Source organism: Uranotaenia lowii, chromosome 1 (genome assembly GCF_029784155.1).
Source record: "Uranotaenia lowii strain MFRU-FL chromosome 1, ASM2978415v1, whole genome shotgun sequence".
Lineage (NCBI taxonomy): Eukaryota > Metazoa > Arthropoda > Insecta > Diptera > Culicidae > Uranotaenia > Uranotaenia lowii.
The window spans coordinates 206,103,861-206,126,526 of record NC_073691.1 but is presented as its reverse complement, the minus strand read 5'-3'; the positions used below and the strand labels follow the sequence as shown (position 1 = coordinate 206,126,526).

The 22,666-nt window shown below is 36.4% G+C and overlaps 2 protein-coding genes across 2 annotated transcripts; one reads left to right on the top strand and one right to left on the bottom strand.

Moving 5' to 3' along the window:
- The first annotated feature begins 3,783 nt into the window (after positions 1 to 3,783).
- On the top strand, positions 3,784 to 13,879 carry LOC129738321 (uncharacterized). Its single transcript, XM_055729504.1, has 8 exons — positions 3,784 to 4,089; positions 4,153 to 4,437; positions 4,499 to 4,904; positions 4,969 to 5,538; positions 11,900 to 12,174; positions 12,233 to 12,517; positions 12,581 to 12,992; positions 13,049 to 13,879. The coding sequence occupies exons 1-8, from the start codon at positions 3,834 to 3,836 to the stop codon at positions 13,638 to 13,640; spliced, it is 3,081 nt and encodes a 1,026-aa protein (XP_055585479.1). The 5' UTR covers positions 3,784 to 3,833; the 3' UTR covers positions 13,641 to 13,879.
- Positions 13,880 to 18,197: 4,318 nt separating this feature from the next.
- On the bottom strand, positions 18,198 to 20,087 carry LOC129739738 (synaptic vesicle glycoprotein 2C-like). Its single transcript, XM_055731243.1, has 4 exons — positions 19,954 to 20,087; positions 19,631 to 19,883; positions 18,877 to 19,570; positions 18,198 to 18,808 (listed from the first exon to the last, which is right to left on the bottom strand). The coding sequence occupies exons 1-4, from the start codon at positions 19,954 to 19,956 to the stop codon at positions 18,205 to 18,207; spliced, it is 1,554 nt and encodes a 517-aa protein (XP_055587218.1). The 5' UTR covers positions 19,957 to 20,087; the 3' UTR covers positions 18,198 to 18,204.
- Positions 20,088 to 22,666: the final 2,579 nt, after the last annotated feature.

Below are 22,666 nucleotides of genomic sequence, written 5' to 3'. Positions count from 1 at the left end.
GTTGTTCGAAGCGCTCCATCGTTTGAGCTGATCTGTTCGATCGAGTTATAACTGACCTGCTCGGTCTTTTAGCGACATTCTAGCATTAGTCCTTGCACCACTAAGGCGGCGAGAAATGTCATAAAGTAATCGAATACCCCCAATGGCGGCGGCTCTTTCTCCCTCTCCGGCTAGGGCGTTTGTCCAGGCTCTCTTGTCTCGTCTACAAGCTCGTTTAACTGCCTTTTCTCTCAGAACTCTAGCTGTTCAACGTATCCCCTTTTCACCTCTGTACTTCAACCGGCAGACGTCGTATCGACACCCGACTTTTTTCTCGCGCCGTTGGACACGCGCAACTCTCAGTCGTATCTCGCCAATAACGAGATGATGGTCAAATGCAATGTCTGCGATTCGTTTGTTGCGGACATCACGAATGTTGCTTATTTGTTTTTCTCACCTTATTTGCTGGTTGATGGGGAAAGGACGATCCACCAATCATCATGTTGTTATTGCCACAAAATCCTACAAACAGCTCTCCGTTTTCTCTCATCTGACCTAGACCATGGCACCTCATGATGCGCTCAAAGTCCGGATTATCGGAGCCAATCTTTGCGTTAAAGTCGCCTAGATGAATTTGAATGTCACCTTTCGGAATATACTGAGTTGACTTTAAAACTGCTCTTTCTCACCCACATCGGCAACGTAGGCATAACACTGGATTATTGCAAGGTTTCTAACCCGTATCCTGCATCTACGATAATTCTATCGTTTATCGGTTCCCCACTTATGAGGGCCGCATGGGAGTTTTCCTTGTATGCCAGAGTAAAGTAATACTTGCCCGGACTGTGTTTTATGTTCTCCAGTGTTAGGCCAACGAGCTTCGCTCAGTCCCAATATCTCTAGCTTGAGGCTTCTAGCTTCTCTAGCAAGTTGAGCCAGCTTACCTGGCTTAGCAAGGGCCAAAATATTTCAAGTTCCAAGTCCTATCCGTGTTTTCATGCTTGTTGGAAAACTGGCCTCCGTGCCAGTTCGCGGATGTTTAAAAGTCGCTGAGAAATAACAGCGAGAACTAAACGTCATCGTTGCTGCCAAAAGGGACGGCACGAGGAAAATTTTCACCATCTTTCGCGTCTAGTTTTTAAAGTACAGACGGCTTGAAGCTTTTAAGTGTTACAAAGTGTTTGTAAACCCGATTTTAATTCCCGAATTAGATTTTGTTGGTTGTGCGCGGGATCTATGCTCTTGTAGGTCTAGTTAGAGTTCGCCATCAGTGCATTTGTTGAACGATTTTGTATTTGCAGGAAGAGTTATAGACGCTAGACGCTAGAACGGTGAAACTTTTAGATTTGCTCCGAACGATTCGGTTATCATCAAAAACTTGTTTACAGGGAATTTTTTTTAAAGCTGATAAGAGTCAGTCAGGGAAGAATTGATGCGTATAGGGTCACTGATTTGTGAGTAACATAGCCAAACTTTGTTTTAAACATAATGTTGACTAACGCGCAGTTTTGACTCATAGATTTGAAGCATCAAAACATCTTTATCATCACAACAAATATATTGCTATCAAAGCCATCTCTTTTATAACCTCCCTGCTGTCAACAATGCTGAAAGTCGAAGTTCCAGTTTGGTTGATTCTCATCTCAGTTCCCGTTCGTAACTTGTAATTATTCATTGCTTCCCGTTACTGCCTGAAAATTTTGTAATAATCTATTTTTGTGTTTGTTTTTTTTTGTACGACAGAGATTTTAACCCCTCCATACGAACCTGCACTCGAAGAGAAACCTTCGAGAATTTTACGTTCCAGAGACCGATTCTGACTCTTGAGCCTAAATTTAGTCCCTCATGCGAGAAAAACCGAATTGGCGGAAATCGCTCCCTGAAAACCGGCTAAGCTTAGTCATGAAAGTGAAACATTTGTTAAGCATTTTATTATTTACCTATAACAATGTCGTCTTCGGTGCTGGACGAAAGGTTCTTTTGTTTAAATTTTTTCTCTTGGCATTTATTTTATGAGCTGATTTTGTTGCTTTTTTTTTTAGATTTTTTGGCTCAAGCAAGCCGTTACCTGGATTTAAAAAAAGCTAGCCGTCCTCTGTCGGTATTCGTGATCGGTAATCACGATCCCTGATTGGGAATTATGGTTCAAAAGCCGACCGCAGCTGGAGCGATCAAGCTCTCAAAATTGCTCAACTGCTACACTCTGATAGCAATGAAATGTTCTGGAACTTGTAGAAAATTTACATTCTTTATATATTATTTTATCCACGTACTTAACGTGTATATTGATGCAAACTTCAAAGTTTCTTTACAGCAAAGCTATAAGCTTTTTTCTCTAATTTATTTCCAAACGCAATCATCTTGTTAATCATGGATTCGTCAGACAGCTCATTTTCCAAGTCCCAAGCCATTGATGGTTCACAATTCGTTCACAATTCAGGCCGGCTTCTGATTCAGCTCATCGAAACATAAACTGCACCTGCACCAATAATGAGTGCAAGTGCTCACTCATGTTCGTTCTCTAATCGCCAATTGAAAATTATCATAAATTGACGCATTGTTCATTCCAGCGTCCGTCGTCAATTACCACCTCAGTCAGACTAAGACAGAACGAGTCGAGAACAAGTCGCTCGTTTTGCTTCTGCTGTCTGTCTGATGAGTTAAGATTTCGAAATTTGCATAATTTGTAATTCTCTACTTTCCTTCCCACCCGACAACATGGAATCGATTTGTCGGGTGATTATGTGAGTTTGCAACTCCATACATTGTAATCATCATGGGCAGCGTTAACGTTGAAAAGCTCAGTCTCAATTAGGTTTTAAACCTAAGTTGAGTATCGAAATGATGATTCCGAGTTGTCAATAAGAGAAGCACTTTTTACTCGATTGAGCTTGTAAATCACAAAAAAATACAATAAACATATTTGTCGCAAATCACCGGTCTGAGCCCAGCATCAATCATCTGAATGTCTGCTGCTCAGTGATTATTATTACTTCGGGAAAAATAAGCTCAATTGCCACTGTTAAGCACCGATTGAATGGGCGCTGCTCAGCTCAATGAAGTATTGAAGAAAAAAAAAGCACTAGCGGAGAAAAGCCCAATTAATCATAAATCTCGGGTGCTACTGTCGTCGTCGTCGTCGATTGATGATCGTCCATGCAGCAAAAGTGCCGAACAAACATGAGTTTTTTTCTTATTCGGTACGTTCGTTGTACTACGATCTACAATTCCGGTTCACCGGGTTCGAATCGAACCGCGTACCCGGATGAGAGAATTAATGCGATTACAAGGGGCAATAAACGATGGAGACATTAGTCTTAAATATTACAACCTCTTATAGCACCGACTTCTTGTCATGATGATTGTTGCATTTGCTTGTAGCATTTGATAAATTTTTCTCACAGCTATTGGAAGTCACTTGCTGGGACTTAATAAATAAGAATTTGCGTTTTCCTCTAGTTCCTTCCTACTATAAGCTGAAAGAGGATGTAAATTCTACCGCATCTAGAAACGGACAATTTCTCCGATAAGATAATTTTGATTTTGGAAGTCGGCATAGACAACGAGGCTAAAATACTTGAACAGCTTGTTCGTTCCACCCTAAATTACATACAACAAGAGATGGTTATTGTGGATGAGCCATAAATCTCCAAACGGTTCTTCCGAGTCACCGTTGTGAAACGATTCTGGCCGTTTATGACAGTTCGCATGATAAGAGCGAGTTTTATCACAACATTTCGGATTTTACGTCCGCATGGCGGAGGACTTCAACGACCTACGTTCGTTATTCTACCTTGAGAAGTTGTGCCGCGTAGTACATTTCTTAATTCTAATTAACGTACCTGATTTCAAAAATGCGTCAAAGTGCAATATTCACCGTGGAGAAAGTCAAGCAGGAAATCGATAGCAAACGGACGCACACTTTCGAAGAAGCTCTTGAATTGGCCGGGTTCGGACGGGCTCAAATTATCCTGACGTTTCTGTCTGGTTGCACAATGATGGCAAGCATAATCGAATCCATGGGCATCAGCATAATTCTCCCGGCCAGTGATTGTGACCTACTCATGGATCCGGGGGAAAAGGGCATGATCGGAGGAGCAATTTTCCTGGGTTGTTACCACTTAAGTTTTTTGTAACCACCAGTTGAAACTTATATAATTCTAACCTTTCAAGGCGTGATGGCGTCTTCCTATTTTTGGGGCTACCAGGCGGATACCCGAGGACGAAAGATCGTTATACAATATGCTCTCTTCATTGTGTCAATCTGTTCGGTCGCTTCAAGTTTTACGAACGATTTCACCTCGATGATGTGTCTGCGGCTACTCACCGGTGTCTTCCTGTCAGCGCCTAATTCAACGGTGTACGCCTACTTTGGTGAGTTCTGTCCACCCAAGCGACGTGTCCAGATGTTGTCCTACGCTTCGATTATAGGTTCGGTTGGTATTATTTTCATCGCAGGTGAGATCCATGTTTAAAACCATCAACATGTTTGCAAACGAAGCTTCAACTTCTCCAACAGGCATCGGTTGGTGGCTCCTTAGCTACAACTGGTCGTTCGTCATCTTTGGATTAGTGTTCAAACCATGGCGTTTGTTGTTCATTGTTTACACTATTCCTGGCCTGCTGACAGGCATAGCTTTTCTATTTTGCCCGGAGAGTCCAAAGTTTCTACTTTCGCAATCACGATCTCAGGAGGCTCTGGATGTCTTGCGTTGGATCCATAAGGTCAACAAAGGCGGCAATAGTACAGAAGCCTTCCCAGTCACATCGTTAGCATCTCTTGACGACAGCGCTCGAGTGCACTACAAACCAGGTCTGATGGGTATTCTCAAATCAATGAAAGATCAAACGATACCGCTGCTGAAGTGCCCTTCAGTTCTGTATTTCTTCATATGCTGCCTTGAAGCTTTGGGCGCTTTCTCTATGTAAGTTTAAATTCAAATTATAGTTTTGAAATTTTAATCATTTCAATTTAAAATCACCTCACAGATACGGGGGACTTGGACTGTGGTTTCCCCAGATCATGAACAAAGTAGTATCGGACAGTGCTACCCAACCAATTTGTTCTATACTGCAAGTCAATAACGTCAACGCTTCTTCAACGGAACACACCGCCGCTCCTCAATGCATCGAACACGTTCAACAGGAAACTTTCCTTTTCACCGCAATGCTCGGCCTGTTTGCTGCCTGCGTTAGCTTCTTCATGTCTCTGATGCTCGGACGCTTCCACACCAAATCGATGTTGATCGTCAACATGGCGATTGCTGGAGTAGCCGGTATTGTATTGCAATTCGTGTCCAACAGTTACGCGGTAGCTCTGCTCTTCTGCGTCGAGATTCTGTTCGCCGGTATAGGAGTGTTGCTGGTAAACGGGTTAGCCGTTTCACTGTTTCCAACGCATGTCACAGGAATGGCTGTTGCGTTGATCAACGTCGTTGGCCGGTTTAGCTGCTTCGCGGCGAGTGCCGTCATTGGGTTGATGATACGACAGGATTGTCCGTTGACTTTCTATCTACTCAGTGGATTACTGCTGGTTTGCTCGGCGGCTTCTTTACTGTTGCCATGAGTTTAGAAAAGATCTTTTGTTATATCAATAAGAAACTTCGATTCATTAAACAATTTTTAAGCTAAAATAAAATCAACGATTGCAATACAACTTACACATGGGTTCGAATCATTTTTTTTTCTCTTTCGTCCTTTCGACATTGTACCTGACATCCAAAATTACTGTAACTCAACAACGTCGTCATTAAGAAATTATGAACAATGCTTCAATTGTCAAAATTGTCAAAACTGTCAAAATTGTAAAAATTGTCAAAATTGTAAAAATTGTCAAAATTGTCAAAATTGTCAAAATTGTCAAAATTGTCAAAATTGTCCAAAATTGTCAAAAATGTGAAAATTGTCAAAATTGTGAAAATTGTGAAAATTGTGAAAATTGTCAAAATTGTCAAAATTGTCAAAATTGTCAAAATTGTCAAAATTGTCAAAATTGTCAAAATTGTCAAAATTGTCAAAATTGTCAAAATTGTCAAAATTGTCAAAATTGTCAAAATTGTCAAAATTGTCAAAATTGTCAAAATTGTTAAAATTGTCAAAATTGTCAAAATTGTCAAAATTGTCAAAATTGTCAAAATTGTCAAAATTGTCAAAAATTGTCAAAATTGTCAAAATTGTCAAAATTGTCAAAATTGTCAAAATTGTCAAAATTGTCAAAATTGTCAAAATTGTCAAAATTGTCAAAATTGTCAAAATTGTCAAAATTGTCAAAATTGTCAAAATTGTCAAAATTGTCAAAATTGTCAAAATTGTCAAAATTGTCAAAATTGTCAAAATTGTCAAAATTGTCAAAATTGTCAAAATTGTCAAAATTGTCAAAATTGTCAAAATTGTCAAAATTGTCAAAATTGTCAAAATTGTCAAAATTGTCAAAATTGTCAAAATTGTCAAAATTGTCAAAATTGTCAAAATTGTCAAAATTGTCAAAATTGTCAAAATTGTCAAAATTGTCAAAATTGTCAAAATTGTCAAAATTGTCAAAATTGTCAAAACTGTCAAAATTGTCAAATTGTCAAAATTGTCAAAATTGTCAAAATTGTCAAAATTGTCAAAATTGTCAAAATTGTCAAAATTGTCAAAATTGTCAAAATTGTCAAAATTGTCAAAATTGTCAAAATTGTCAAAATTGTCAAAATTGTCAAAATTGTCAAAATTGTCAAAATTGTCAAAATTGTCAAAATTGTCAAAATTGTCAAAATTGTCAAAATTGTCAAAATTGTCAAAATTGTCAAAATTGCCAAAATTGTCAAAATTGTCAAAATTGTCAAAATTGTCAAAATTGTCAAAATTGTCAAAATTGTCAAAATTGTCAAAACTGTCAAAATTGTCAAATTGTCAAAACTGTCAAAATTGTCAAAATTGTTAAAATTGTCAAAATTGTCAAAATTGTCAAAATTGTCAAAATTGTCAAAATTGTCAAAATTGTCAAAATTGTCAAAATTGTCAAAATTGTCAAAATTGTCAAAAATGTCAAAAATTGTCAAAATTGTCAAAATTGTCAAAATTGTCAAAATTGTCAAAATTGTCAAAATTGTCAAAATTGTCAAAATTGTCAAAATTGTCAAAATTGTCAAAATTGTCAAAATTGTCAAAATTGTCAAAATTGTCAAAATTGTCAAAATTGTCAAAATTGTCAAAATTGTCAAAATTGTCAAAATTGTCAAAATTGTCAAAATTGTCAAAATTGTCAAAATTGTCAAAATTGTCAAAATTGTCAAAATTGTCAAAATTGTCAAAATTGTCAAAATTGTCAAAATTGTCAAAATTGTCAAAATTGTCAAAATTGTCAAAATTGTCAAAATTGTCAAAATTGTCAAAATTGCCAAAATTGTCAAAATTGTCAAAATTGTCAAAATTGTCAAAATTGTCAAAATTGTCAAAATTGTCAAAATTGTCAAAATTGTCAAAATTGTCAAAATTGTCAAAATTGTCAAAATTGTCAAAATTGTCAAAATTGTCAAAATTGTCAAAATTGTCAAAATTGTCAAAATTGTCAAAATTGTCAAAATTGTCAAAATTGTCAAAATTGTCAAAATTGTCAAAATTGTCAAAATTGTCAAAATTGTCAAAATTGTCAAAATTGTCAAAATTGTCAAAATTGTCAAAATTGTCAAAATTGTCAAAATTGTCAAAATTGTCAAAATTGTCAAAATTGTCAAAATTGTCAAAACTGTCAAAATTGTCAAAATTGTCAAAATTTTCAAAATTGTCAAAATTGTCAAAATTGTCAAAATTGTCAAAATTGTCAAAATTGTCAAAATTGTCAAAATTGTCAAAATTGTCAAAATTGTCATAATTGTCAAAATTGTCATAATTGTCAAAATTGCCAAAATCGTCAAATTTGTCAAAATTGTCAAAATTGTCAAAATTGTCAAAATTGTCAAAATTGTCAAAATTGTCAAAATTGTCAAAATTGTCAAAATTGTCAAAATTGTCAAAATTGTCAAAATTGTCAAAATTGTCAAAATTGTCAAAATTGTAAAAATTGTCAAAATTGTCAAAATTGTCAAAATTTTCAAAATTGTCAAAATTGTCATAATTGTCAAAATTGCCAAAATCGTCAAATTTGTCAAAATTGTCAAAATTGTCAAAATTGTCAAAATTGTCAAAATTGTCAAAATTGTCAAAATTGCCAAAATCGTCAAATTTGTCAAATTTGTCAAAATTGTCAAAATTGTCAAAATTGTCAAAATTGTCAAAATTGTCAAAATTGTCAAAATTGTCAAAATTGTCAAAATTGTCAAAATTGTCAAAATTGTCAAAATTGTCAAAATTGTCAAAATTGTCAAAATTGTCAAAATTGTCAAAATTGTCAAAATTTTCAAAATTTTCAAAATTGTCAAAATTGTCAAAATTGTCAAAATTGTCAAAATTGTCAAAATTGTCAAAATTGTCAAAATTGTCAAAATTGTCAAAATTGTCAAAATTGTCAAAATTGTCAAAATTGTCAAAATTGTCAAAATTGTCAAAATTGTCAAAATTGTCAAAATTGTCAAAATTGTCAAAATTGTCAAAATTGTCAAAATTGTCAAAATTGTCAAAATTGTCAAAATTGTCAAAATTGTCAAAATTGTCAAAATTGTCAAAATTGTCAAAATTGTCAAAATTGTCAAAATTGTCAAAATTGTCAAAATTGTCAAAATTGTCAAAATTGTCAAAATTGTCAAAATTGTCAAAATTGTCAAAATTGTCAAAATTGTCAAAATTGTCAAAATTGTCAAAATTGTCAAAATTGTCAAAATTGTCAAAATTGTCAAAATTGTCAAAATTATCAAAATTGTCAAAATTGTCAAAATTGTCAAAATTGTCAAAATTGTCAAAATTGTCAAAATTGTCACTTACTTACTTACTTAACGATCCCGCGCCGATCCTCCGGTGCATAGGGCCGTGGTAAAAGACCTCCACTGTTGACGATCCGGAGCCAGCGTCTTCACCTGGTCCCAGTCAAGACTCTCGTCGACAGTTCGGATTTCAGCGGCTAGGCTTCGCCGCCACGAATTTCTGGGTCTGCCTCCTCTTCGATGGCCTTCTGGATTCCAATCTAGCGCCTCTCTGCAAATCTCGTTTTCATCATCATCAAAATTGTCAAAATTGTCAAAATTGTCAAAATTGTCAAAATTGTCAAAATTGTCAAAATTGTCAAAATTGTCAAAATTGTTAAAATTGTCAAAATTGTCAAAATTGTCAAAATTGTCAAAATTGTCAAAATTGTCAAAATTGTCAAAATTGTCAAAATTGTCAAAATTGTCAAAATAGTCAAAAATTGTCAAAATTGTCAAAATTGTCAAAATTGTCAAAATTGTCAAAATTGTCAAAATTGTCAAAATTGTCAAAATTGTCAAAATTGTCAAAATTGTCAAAATTGTCAAAATTGTCAAAATTGTCGAAATTGTCAAAATTGTCAAAATTGTCAAAATTGTCAAAATTGTCAAAATTGTCAAAATTGTCAAAATTGTCAAAATTGTCAAAATTTTGTTCAGATTTCGACTGGTTTTTGTTGATGTTGTATTGATTTTCTTTTCTGAAATCGGCACTGCAGTCTATTTTCGAAAAGATGATTATTTTATTTCATCCAACGTTTCGAGACTGGGTTGGTCTCATCCTCAGGGAAAAAATATAGTCATCTTTATGTGGCTTTTGTGAAGACTAATGTCTGGTACAGTAGTAGGTTTTCCTGTTCGAACTATTTGATTTCGTTAATTGATATTTTTATAATGTTATTTCTAAACTAATCTTACCAATAATTGAAAATAATGCTGAATTTTAAAACTATCTCACAGAACTTTTCAACGGTGATTTTGAAAGACTGAACAAACGGCTTTTTCAAAATCAATCATCTTTTCGAAAATAGACTGCAGTGCCGATTTCAGAAAAGAAAATCAATACAACATTGTCAAAATTGTCAAAATTGTCAAAAATGTCAAAATTGTCAAAATTGTCAAAATTGTCAAAATTGTCAAAATTGTCAAAATTGTCAAAATTGTCAAAATTGTCAAAATTGTCAAAATTGTCAAAATTGTCAAAATTGTCAGAATTGTCAAAATTGTCAAAATTGTCAAAATTGTCAAAATTGTCAAAATTGTCAAAATTGTCAAAATTGTCAAAATTGTCAAAATTGTCAAAATTGTCAAAATTGTCAAAATTGTCAAAATTGTCAAAATTGTCAAAATTGTCAAAATTGTCAAAATTGTCAAAATTGTCAAAATTGTCAAAATTGTCAAAATTGTCAAAATTGTCAAAATTGTCAAAATTGTCAAAATTGTCAAAATTGTCAAAATTGTCAAAATTGTCAAAATTGTCAAAATTGTCAAAATTGTCAAAATTGTCAAAATTGTCAAAATTGTCAAAAATGTCAAAAATGTCAAAAATGTCAAAAATTGTCAAAATTGTCAAAATTGTCAAAATTGTCAAAATTGTCAAAATTGTCAAAATTGTCAAAATTGTCAAAATTGTCAAAATTGTCAAAATTGTCAAAATTGTCAAAATTGTCAAAATTGTCAAAATTGTCAAAATTGTCAAAATTGTCAAAATTGTCAAAATTGTCAAAATTGTCAAAATTGTCAAAATTGTCAAAATTGTCAAAATTGTCAAAATTGTCAAAATTGTCAAAATTGTCAAAATTGTCAAAATTGTCAAAATTGTCAAAATTGTCAAAATTGTCAAAATTGTCAAAATTGTCAAAATTGTCAAAATTGTCAAAATTGTCAAAATTGTCAAAATTGTCAAAATTGTCAAAATTGTCAAAATTGTCAAAATTGTCAAAATTGTCAAAATTGTCAAAATTGTCAAAATTGTCAAAATTGTCAAAATTGTCAAAATTGTCAAAATTGTCAAAATTGTCAAAATTGTCAAAATTGTCAAAATTGTCAAAATTGTCAAAATTGCCAAAATTGTCAAAATTGTCAAAATTGTCAAAATTGTCAAAATTGTCAAAATTGTCAAAATTGTCAAAATTGTCAAAATTGTCAAAATTGTCAAAATTGTCAAAATTGTCAAAATTGTCAAAATTGTCAAACATTTCAAAATTATCAAAATTGTCAAAATTGTCAAACATTTCAAAATTATCAAAATTGTCAAAACTGTCAAAGTTGTCAAAATTGTCAAATGTGTCAAAATGATCAAAATGATCAAAATCGTGAAAATTGTTAATATTGACAAAATTGTTCAAACTGTCAAAGCTGTCAAAATTGGCAAACTTGTCAAAATTGAAAAAATTGTCAAAATTAAAGAAAATTTGTCAAATATGATCATTGTTAAAAGTTTAAAAATACAAAAAAAGCGCTTCAACAGCTGCAAAATCTTTCATCAATTGAATCTTTAGCTTGTGTTTTTCTTATTTTTCTTCTCTCTTCTCGATTAGAAAATATATTTATAATGGAAAAAAATTGAAAAATTATCGAGCCTTTTTCGTACATTTTGAAACTTGAACCGTTAATGTTTTTTCAACACATTACGTCACCAATTTTATTTTTTAACCCGTCCATACACACAGACAGAAAATCTTCCAAGTATGTAGTACACCCAAAGTAAATAGGTCACATTTTAGCTAGACAAACACACACCACTTCAGCGGCGCGCTTCGTAACTATCTCGATCACCTGTTTAAGCCACACGATCCGCGTACGTTTATGCAAAGTCATTACCAGATTCTACGATTCGCTTTCCCCACATACACATGATAAGCCACGATGTAAAGGGATGGATGCTGCGCTGCGACTACTGTTGATTCGGAAACTGATAAGCTAAGGAGATTACTATCGCTGCCTGCTGCCCGTTTAAAAGAGATATTTACGCGATGCGACCAGACAACGTGCACCATTTGCGCGTTCGAAGGGAGTGAGATCAGTCGATAGGGTTGAAGAAACCAAAAGGAAGTGACCATGGCCTACGATCATACAATTTTTACGGTGGAAAAAGTGCCTCCGAAGAAGACCTTGCTTAAGGCTACCTTCGATGAGGCACTGGAACTGGCTGGCTTCGGACGAGCTCAACTGATATTGCTGTTTCTTACCGGATGTTCCATGATGGCAACGGTCAACGAAGCCATGGGCTTAAGTATCATACTACCAGCTAGTGATTGTGATCTACAGCTTGATCCCGGGCAGAAGGGACTTCTCGGTGGAGCGATATTTTTGGGTGAGACTCAATAACCGCGGATTGTTATCAAATTTTCTGACAACTTTTTTCAAATCAGGAATAATGGCCTCATCCTACTTCTGGGGCTACCAGGCGGATACCCGAGGTCGTAAGGTGGTGGTCAGAAATGGCCTTCTAATGGTGGCCGTTTGTTCGGTTGCGTCCAGCTTTGCCAACGACTTCACAACGCTGATCGTTCTCCGGTTCATAACCGGAGTATGCATTTCTGCCCCATCGGCCACGGTTTACGCATACTTTGGCGAGTTCTGCCCCCTGCATAGACGAGTTCAGATGATTTCCTATGCCAATATCATGGGATCGATGGCCATCTGCTACGTTGCACGTGAGTTTCATTAAACCCTTCAAAGACTATTAATTCGTAACAATAGTGTTCTTCAACTCGTAGTTAATGGATGGTTGATGCTGTCTTTCGACTGGGAACTTCCACTGTTTGGCGAGATAATCTTCAAACCATGGCGTCTGTTGTTCATCATCTACACCATTCCCGGTCTTTTAGCAGGAATTGCCTACTGTTTCTATCCAGAAAGCCCCAAGTTCCTGTTATCCCAAGGGCGTTCGCAGGAAGCTCTGGAAGTTCTCCGTTGGGTTCATAAAATTAACAAGGGATCTTCGAGCGATGATGAAGAATTCCTGGTTGACAAACTGGCCCCGCTGAACGATGGAATGAAAAGCGAGTACAAACCTGGCCTCATAGGTATTCTAACATCTATGAAAGATCAAACTATCCCGTTGCTAAAAATGCCATATTTGATCTATTTCCTGGTGTGCTGCGTACAAAGCTTAAGCGCTTTTGCCATGTAAGTTCCAATTTCATTGTTCAAAAATGCATATTAAATCATTTTTTCTTCAACAGTTATGGAGGCCTTGGCTTGTGGTTCCCTCAGATCATGAACAAAATAGTTTCGGGAAATCCTTCGGACGAAGAGCTGCAGATTTGTTCCATTTTGGAGGAAAACACTGCATCGAATCAAACCATTTCAGCTCCTTCCTGTATCAAGCATGTGCAACCGGAAACGTTCATGTTTACCCTTTTGCTCGGATGCTTTTCGTGCTGCTTTTGTTTAACAATTTCCCTGATTTTGGGGAAAGTCCACGCTAAAACGATGATGATCGTCAATATGGCCGTCTCGGCCACTTCCGGAATTTTGCTGCAGTATGTCACCAATAGCTATCTGGTAGCCGTTCTGTTCTGTGCCCAAATTATGTTTGCCGGTATTGGAGTAACGCTCGTTAACGGGTTGGCCGTGACGCTTTTCCCGACCCACGTCAACGGGATGGCCGCATCTCTCATCAACATGGTCGGACGGCTCAGCTGCTTTGTGGCCAGTTCCGTTATTGGACTATTGATGGTTCAGAACTGCCTGATGACGTTCTACGCACTGAGCTGTCTACTGCTGGTTTGTTCTGGAGTTACGTTTTTATTGCCCACCAAAACAGCCAGTTGATTGCGAGAAATGTCGTAAAAATCGAGAAAAAAAACTTAAAAAAGCTGTGATTATGATACAAAGTATTTTAATGAAGAAATGAAGAATAATGCTAGAAATTAATGTCTTGATCTTGTTGATCAAAGATGCAACCTCTTGTAACGCATGAGATATTATGTAGAATTAGTAATAACCGAATTGAATTTAACTTACTGAAAAACTTGTTTAACATAAATTGTAATTAAGTAGAAACGAAAAAAGGGAGAAAAGAAATGAAATAAAAAAAAAAATAAAACTTTTGATTTTATTTCATATATACATATTTTATGACATTTGCTAACGATAAATGGATAAACTTAACTTTTTTTTCATCTGGCTCGATTACTGTCAAAATGAGAAAAATTAAAATATAAAATATTTCAAATGTGATTCAAATCCGGCCAGTTTGTACAAACCCAAACTGTGTACACACACACACTATTGCACTTCCGCAAGAAAACGTCTGCAACGTTTCTTTCTCATCACCTCTCTTTAAACCTCATTGATACAAATCGAGCTTGTTTTTAATCAAAGCAATCTAGCTTTTTAATATTCTGTTGTTCATATCTACCCAACATTCTGACAACGAAAATCAGGTTGCAGCTTCGAAGCTCTTTTGGAACATTATTAGGTAAGTGAATTTTGGATTCAGCGGAAGTTGCAATTGAAAATTTTCTTCTGTTTTTATCTCGAGGATTTTACACCGCGGGCCAAAAGATTTTGTACAAAGTTAAACCACTGATCATACTGACAGGACACTTAGAACAAAAGTTCGATCATTTTCTGGCTAATTTTTTTCTTCAACTTCAACAGGTTCGCAATACCGACGCCAAGTGGCGAACCCACAATTTTTCTGATACAAATGCAAAATTTTCTCTAAGATAAGTTAACCACAGTTTCAATTGATTTTCGTAAATTTATTTTCGGCATATCGGTGAAAATGTAAATTCTTGGTGAAAGAATATCAGAATTGAAAATCGATAAGATGGATAAAAAAGCAAATATTCAAAAATCAAATCAACAAACTGGAGAAAAAAAAACAAGTGGAGAAAATTTGAACAAACTGGTAGGATGGAATGCACCACAGAACAAAACCATCAAAATAGAATTTAATGGAACACTCAGAGAAGAAGGCAAATCGGTTGCAAATGCACTGAACAATTATTTCTGCAACATTGGAACACAACTGGCCTCTACAATTCCAGGAAGTGCTCAGAAAAATGACACTCTATCATTCGGAAACCGAAACAGTATATATCCAAATATACCTACATCCGATAACAGAGCAGGAAGTTACTGTTTTAATAAACAAACTCGACTCTTCAAAGAGTCCAGGACCAGATGGTATCTCAGCACAATTCGTCAAAACTTATCACAAAGATTTGGCCTCGTAGATCAAAGACCTTTTCAACGACTGTATTTGGACAGGCGAACTTCCGGAGTTCCTCAAAACAGCACGCGTTGTTCCGATTCACAAACAAGGAAAATAGACGAATGGTAGCAACTTTCGCCCAGTATCGAGTTTATCAGTGTTTAGTAAAATGCTGGAACTACTCCTTGCAGCCCGTGTTCTACAATTTCTAAAACAGAACAACCTAACGTACAGCCGTCAGTGTGGATTCCGGAAAGGCTCAAGTACATTACAGCAGCAACTGAGCTTGTTGATGAGATCCACAACGCTTTGGATAACCGGAAGTCCATGGGTGTACTACTGTTCCTGGATTTGAAAAAAAAAAAACTTTCAATACTAACTGGAGACATATGGAATCAGGGGTGTACCTTACAAATACGAAGCAGTTTGTCCAAAACAATCAGCCATGTCAAGTGACATTGATAACCTTCCCGTTGGAGCTTCTCAAGGCAGCAATTTGGGACCCCTACTGTTTATCCTACATGTCAATGATTTGACATAAACTACCCCTGAATGACAAACCAAGATTTTTTGCTGACGACACTTCATTGTCCTACGAGCACTTCTATGTCAGGATCGTTATTTCTCAGATGTCGCGAGTACGACACTCTCTCGGCTGATAGGCAGAGTTACCAAGGTGCCTGTTTTTTCAGGATTTGCCTGCTTTTTAGAGGCTCAGCCTGACAACATGATAAGCCCTAGTTTTCCCCTGATTTATGTGAATGTGATCAAAATATGGAGCGATGATCAAAAATAAGGTCCTCACTTTGACAGAGATTTCCGTTACTCTAATGTATCCTGATTTTTATTTCATACGTTCCTGATTTTTTTTAACTAAAGGTTGGAAAACCTACTATCACCACTCATCGACTCGGGATTTAGCCGAGCACGCACATGGTCGATTACTTCGGGTTTGCCACTATTAACGATCAAATAAAGACCATGTGCGCGCTCGGGTAAAATCCCGAGTCGATGGGCAGATTTTTTCTGGATCTGCCAGACTTTCGTCAGACAATTTTTAAGGTTTCCAGACTTCCAGACTTTTGAGTTTGGACATGATATTTTTTTACAAAACAGCAAAAATTCAGAACTTTCGTGATAAAATGATAGAAAATGGTTCTAACAAGTAATTGAAAAGTGAGTAGTTCTACGAAGATAGATGTAAAACAGGGAATTAAGCATAGAACGTAGAAACTTTCGATACTTCCACAATGGTGTCTGGCATTGATAATGTATTAATGCGACCAAAAAAAGTCATCACCTAAAAAGTTCGCCATCCGGACGTTTCCAGGTTGGCTACCCAGCCCAGTTTCGAAAAGACATGAACAAACACCCACGCACGAGCATATGTACGTACTTATAACTTAAAAAATCATGGAGCTAAATAAACCTATAAAATAAGGTCTCAAACTCATTATTGGTGATTTCACCATGATAGATAACTAGACCTGTGTGTAAGAAAAGGAAAACAGGTCATCAGTTTGACTATTTAATGTTTGCCTGATTTTGCCTGATTTTTCTTCTCAAGGCTCCCTGAATTGTGGAAAAAAATGTTGGCAACCCTGCTGATAGGCCTTTTCCGAGTTGGAAATCTCTCTCCGTCGCGACGTCCTTACTATATGCACACACATGAAGGTTAAGCTGTCATGTCGTGTGAGCGATCGTCAGTTAACGAACGATCTTCAGTAGGGCAGGACGTGTGTCTCCCGTTCAGCCGATGAGAGCTTAGCAAAGCTGCTCAATGGCGAAACCTGCCAGGATTATTTTGTTGCGGTTGAACAGAGACATTTTTTTCTTCTTTTGTGTGCTAAGTTGAGTTGAGTTGAGTGAAAATTTTGACCGGCCTGGTGGAATCTTACGTGAAAAGAAGAAAGTGTCAAAGTGGAGCCTTTGTGTTGTAGATTTGGACTCAAAAAACGTAAAGTGCGGACAGGGCATCGATTTTCATTTTAATCGGAAATGCTTTAGTTTACTTTTAAATTTTCTACAAACGTTATATGAAACTGTGGGGAAAATGAACTGATTCAGAGTGAGCATTGAGACAATAGATTTGAATATTGACATCAATAAGCACAAAAAGAGGTGTTAACTGTGCTTACAACCGAATTTTGGTTTAAGATCGAGGAAGTGAAATCTAATTTCTTGGTGTTTGCATATTCCTAGTTTGAAATTTTTCAAAACAATGTATTCGTTTTGACTTTTAATCTTTGTGTAGCGGGGAGATGTGTAACCTATGGTCGCGTTCAACACTCTTTCGGCTGATAGATCTTTTCTGAGTCGGAAATCTCCCTCCATCGTCCTTACTACATGCACACGACGGCTAAGCTGCCGTGTCGTGAGCGGTCGTCAGTTAACGAACGACCTTCAGTAGGACAAGGCGTGTGTCTCCCGTTCAGCCGATGAGTTCTAAGCGAAGCTGCAAAATATGGTATTCTTCTTGGAAGCTGCCAGGAAGAACGATATTAAACGCCAATTGAAAGTTCACCTTAAAGCCAATTTAGAGGACTTACTCACATAATTAAAAAGCGAACTGGATCGTTGAATATGCAGTAGAACAGATCGCCAAAGCCTGAGGCTTGAAAGAAAAGTCATGTTCCTCACTTCAGTCATATCTGCCACTAATTGCCACGGTATCATCTTTTCGCCCTCTCCGCCAGCCACCGCCGCGGCCACCAAATCCCACCACAACATACCGCCACTCGTCACCACTGCATTCAAAATTTGATTTTTTTTTTGGAAATTTTGATCGGCTTTATCGGCGAGTATTATTGATTTGAAATGATAGAGGGATAGACCATAGGAAGAAAAATTTCCAAAAAAACAAATTCACGGTGATTTCTCCTCTTAATAATATGAAATTATTTGAAAAGAAACGTTGTAAAAATTCAATATTGTAAATTATGAAGAAAAAAAGGTAATGAAAATTGTAGAACGCCATCCCTGCCATTAATGATTTTTCTGCAGCAGCAAGTCTGACATCGTCCTGTAGATGAGTAATGTCGAGACCGAAACCGGTCGACAAAAAAGATAATTTTGAATCCTTTTTTCGTTAATTAATAACATCACGTGTAATACGCCGTGTCCAGTAATACAGTTGACAAAACGGTTAGAATTGAAACACAAGTGTTAAACTTATTATTTATTCCCCAACCTATGATACAGCACGTTCAAGGCTGCACTGCAAAAGAGTAACACAACTATAAAGTACAACGTCGCCGTACAATACTGAACAAGCAGCACACCCGCAACGACATTTGCCGTTGCTTGCCCAACTCGACCGACCAGTGTCGTCAAAGCGATTGCCGTAGCACGGATGTGCGTAGGAAAAATGGAAACCTGCAGCGATCGAATAAGCACCACACTAATGGCACCGGTAATGATTTCAACACAGAACATTACCCCAACGATGTACGACTGCGCGATGTATTGAAGGGCGATTCCTGCACATCCCGCGATCAACATGTTGAAGTACAGCATCGTTCGATCGGTGAAGTATCCGAGGATTATGGAGTTGAGAATAACGACTGTCGAGCAAATGCTTCCCAGAAGCAAAGTGTACACGAAGGTTTCCGAATGGAGGACGTCCACGCATTCGGGTGGTCCAGTGGAGTTGTAGACGGGTGGGTTCTGCTTTACTGAATTCTGCGAAATTAGGGAGCAGAATTTGTCTCCCGATTTGGATTCTGCCGAGAAGAGCAGGTTCATGATCTGCGGAAACCACATTCCGAGACCACCGTATCTGTAAAAAGTTTAAAAAGGAGAAACCTCATCAAAATTTCGTTAACTCAAACCAAAGTTGATACTCACGTTATGTATGCAGTAAACGTTTGAACCGAAGCAATCAGAAGGTAGAATCCATTCGGTTTTTCGAAAATTGGTGCCACTTGTTGATACAAGGAGGAAAAATATCCCGGTTTATCGCCTTGGTTTTCTTCTTTCGAGGGATATGGTCTGGACTCGACCTTTAGTTCATGCACTGGAAAGGGGTCTTTCGTTCGTTTATTCTTGCGGTAAATCCAACGGAGAACCTCCAAAGCTTCCTCTGGTTTCCCTTGACTCAACAAAAACTTAGGAGATTCCGGGTACGAAAACAGGATGAGGGTAGCTATCAAACCCGGTAAACTGTTCAACACAAATAGCAGTCTCCAAGGACGAATTATGAAAGTTTCGGTGACGTTGATGGTCCATTCGTAAGACAAAATCCACCAGGCTATAACTGCGACGTAGGCAAAACCCGAAGTGGCAATGGCCATCAAATATATTATCATCTGGGAACGTCGATGGGCCGGGCAAAACTCTCCAAGGTAGACGATGGCCGTTGAAGAAGGTGCAGACATGAAGAGTCCTACCATAAAACGTATCACAACAAGAAGGTAGAAATTGTTGACAAAAGAACCGGCCAAAGAAAACAGTGAAGCTGCCACCAGAGTAGTCCGGAGTACGGTATGACGACCTCGAAGATCCGTCTGGCGACCCCAGTAATAGGTAGACACCATTATACCTGCAAACGAAAGAATTGATTATTAAGGCTTTTGATACGCTTCCGAACGGGTCCAATCACCGAAGAACACAGCTCCACCGACAAAGCCCTTACGGGTCATATCCAGATCCAGATCACACTGACTGGCCGGTAGGATGATTCCCATCCCCATCGACTCATTGGCAGAAGCCATCACGGCAAAGCCACATAACACGGTCAGCACGATCTGGGCCCTCCCAAAGCCGGCTTCACTGAGAGCTTCATCGAAGCTATGAACCTGTCGCTTTTCCTTACTCTCCAAAAGAGGACTCAACTGGACTACTTCCGGTTCATCCTGGAAATGTTTTAATTTCTCGGTTAAAAATAACATTATTATTCAACCTCTCCACAGACGACGTACTCACCATGACCTAGCTCCATTAATAAACCAGCAAAAACTGCAAGCTACAAACGAGTTCCGATGATAAACCAACCCGGCTCAGATAATGACTGGTTGGTTAATTGCAATAGTGCAATTGATAGTGACTGGTAGTAAATCTGAACTAGCTTTGAGCTCCGGGCAAAGATAAGATTCTGTAAAGTAGGTTCTAGGGTGAACTGTGCTAATTTTTTTCTCTGTTTTGTTTTTTTTAGCGAAGGTGGACGCTTGAGGTAGTTTCTGGCACTTGATTTCTTGTTCTAGAAATGGACTGCGAATAATGAAGTGGCTAAAATTTAAGTCAACCGCAGGATTTTTTATTGGTTTATAAATTATCTTAATTCAGGAAACTTTCGTTAAGATAGAAAACAATATATTCTTTTCACTACGAATTCAGCCGGCAACACATTCGGAAAACAAGAACTGTGAAAAATAAGTCGGGATTTCAAATCCATTGGGAAAATGCACCATGGCTTCGTATAAAATGTTATGGCATGAATGTATTACGTGTATGTGAAAGTGTTTTCTGTTTGAATAAGTCAAGCACTTGCACAGCCGTTTTAAAATTTATAACATTTCGAATGTTATGAATCTTCGACAGATATTCCGTACTCGTGTCTATACCTGCAGAGCTGGCAATTGATTAATCATCCTTTATTCAGATATTTAGGGAAATAAGGAGAAATCAGTAGATATTCCCTGAAATGCAGTGTTTTTAATATAATTGTAATCATCTTAAATTTGTTCAACACCAAATGATGCTAAGTTTTTCCAGACATATTGCTAGAATAGGTTTAATTTATTGTAATTTTCTTAAATAACGAGATTCGTCTGCACATTTTTTGATCGGTCGAAAATTTTAAAAAAATTCAATCACACTTTTAAACGATCTTGAATTATTTGTTTACACATACTAGTTGACAAGTTTGCACTGTGAAGACGTTTACTTAGCGAAATTTCACCTATCCACTCTAGACTGTCAAATATCCCAAATCTAAAAGTTTGGATCGTCAGTCTGGTCAACTGGTGAAATAGTCAAAAAACCGGACCAAGTAACTAACCAATATTTGACCGTTTCAAGGCCCTGGTTAAACGTCTGAAAGTCAACACAATATATTAATTGTTGGAAAGAAATCATGTCCATTTTAAAGCTATTTTTTGACCTGCTATCATAAATAATCTGTAAGGAAATGCTGAATATTTTTAAACATTTTGATTTTGAAAATAAATAAAAGTTAATTCTTTCAGTTCAGCTATATAATACTTGATGCTGAAAAAAAAAAAGAATAAAAGCAATGATTTTAGCACAATTGATTTTAAACTAACGAATTTTAATAAAAGATATAAATAGTGAATCTTTGCCAACCTTTCCTCGTTGAATCCTTTGTTTGATCTTGAAAAGATATTAATTAGGTATTATTAAAGAAAAGTTTTACAATAAAATATTAAAAAAAATACCTTAAAATTTCGAAGAAGTTCCATGATTTTTTCAAATGTTTGATAAAATTTTTGTGGGCAAGCTCTAGCGCGAGAAAAAAATCGCTATATTATCTCTTTCATTGAAAATTCGATTTCGTGCGATGTTTTGCAGTCGCAGTTATCCGTACAAAGGTTGACTGAAAAGAGGTTAGCGTGTAGAACTCCGACAGATTTTACATTGATTTGAAAGGTCGCACGAATGTACAAGTTCGCACAAATGTCGCAGTCATGAGTGCGCAGCCCAAATTAGTGCGCTGCGATTAATAAATGCATTGGATTTCTTATAAACTACCAACAAAATAAATTATGCTCATAAATAGGTACTGTATCATTGAAAAACCTCGGATATCAAGCTTTAATTTTTTTTTTTGTAAAATTTATTATTGAAACAAAAATTTTTAACAACTTTGTGCATAAAGTAAGCCCGAGAATCTTATCTGTGAATACGAAAATTGACAAAATTGACAGATATACGTATATTTGAATGATTGAACGGTTGTATTATGTGTGCAGCTAAGCAATTGGAATTTATATTTGAAATATGAGCATCTGCATTTTTTGTGGATACTCATCTTAGTTTAGTTTTGCTTTGCGCTTTTCTCCATACTTATCAAAGCAATCGTTCGCGGGTTTCGTCATGTTGCTAAGCAACCATACTTCCTTTTTGAATCACGAAAAAAGTGAAACTAATTTCAAAGTGAAACCAATTTCAATATGCCAATTTAAAACCACATTAGGAAACAAATTTAGATAAAAATATGGAATATCCTCACCCGGTTTACTGACTGATTGCCACTCTCGTGCATGACGCATTTCCCTGTTCCATGTTCAATCTTTTTAAGGCTTTATTTTTCATTTTGCCAATTTGGCTTACCACAGCACCACAAAACTTTACAAAAACGATCTGCAAATTTTCAATAGTTTTTAATCCTATATAGCTTTCTAAATTCCAAAAGTTTTCCTTATTTTCTCTTCACTTTTAACATCTTCTCCCTCGGAGTCATTTTTTTCGGCATTAAACCATGTGCGTAACAATTAAAAAAAACTATTTCAATTATCCTCCTTTCACTGTTTAAATATGCCACTTCTCACTAATCACAGTTTCATTGAACATACTTTGTTTTTCACAACTTTACAATACAATCGACAGGACCATTACTGTAGAGTAAAGTTTTCGGCTACACGAATTTTTGTACAATTTTTCGTCATACTTCTGGATT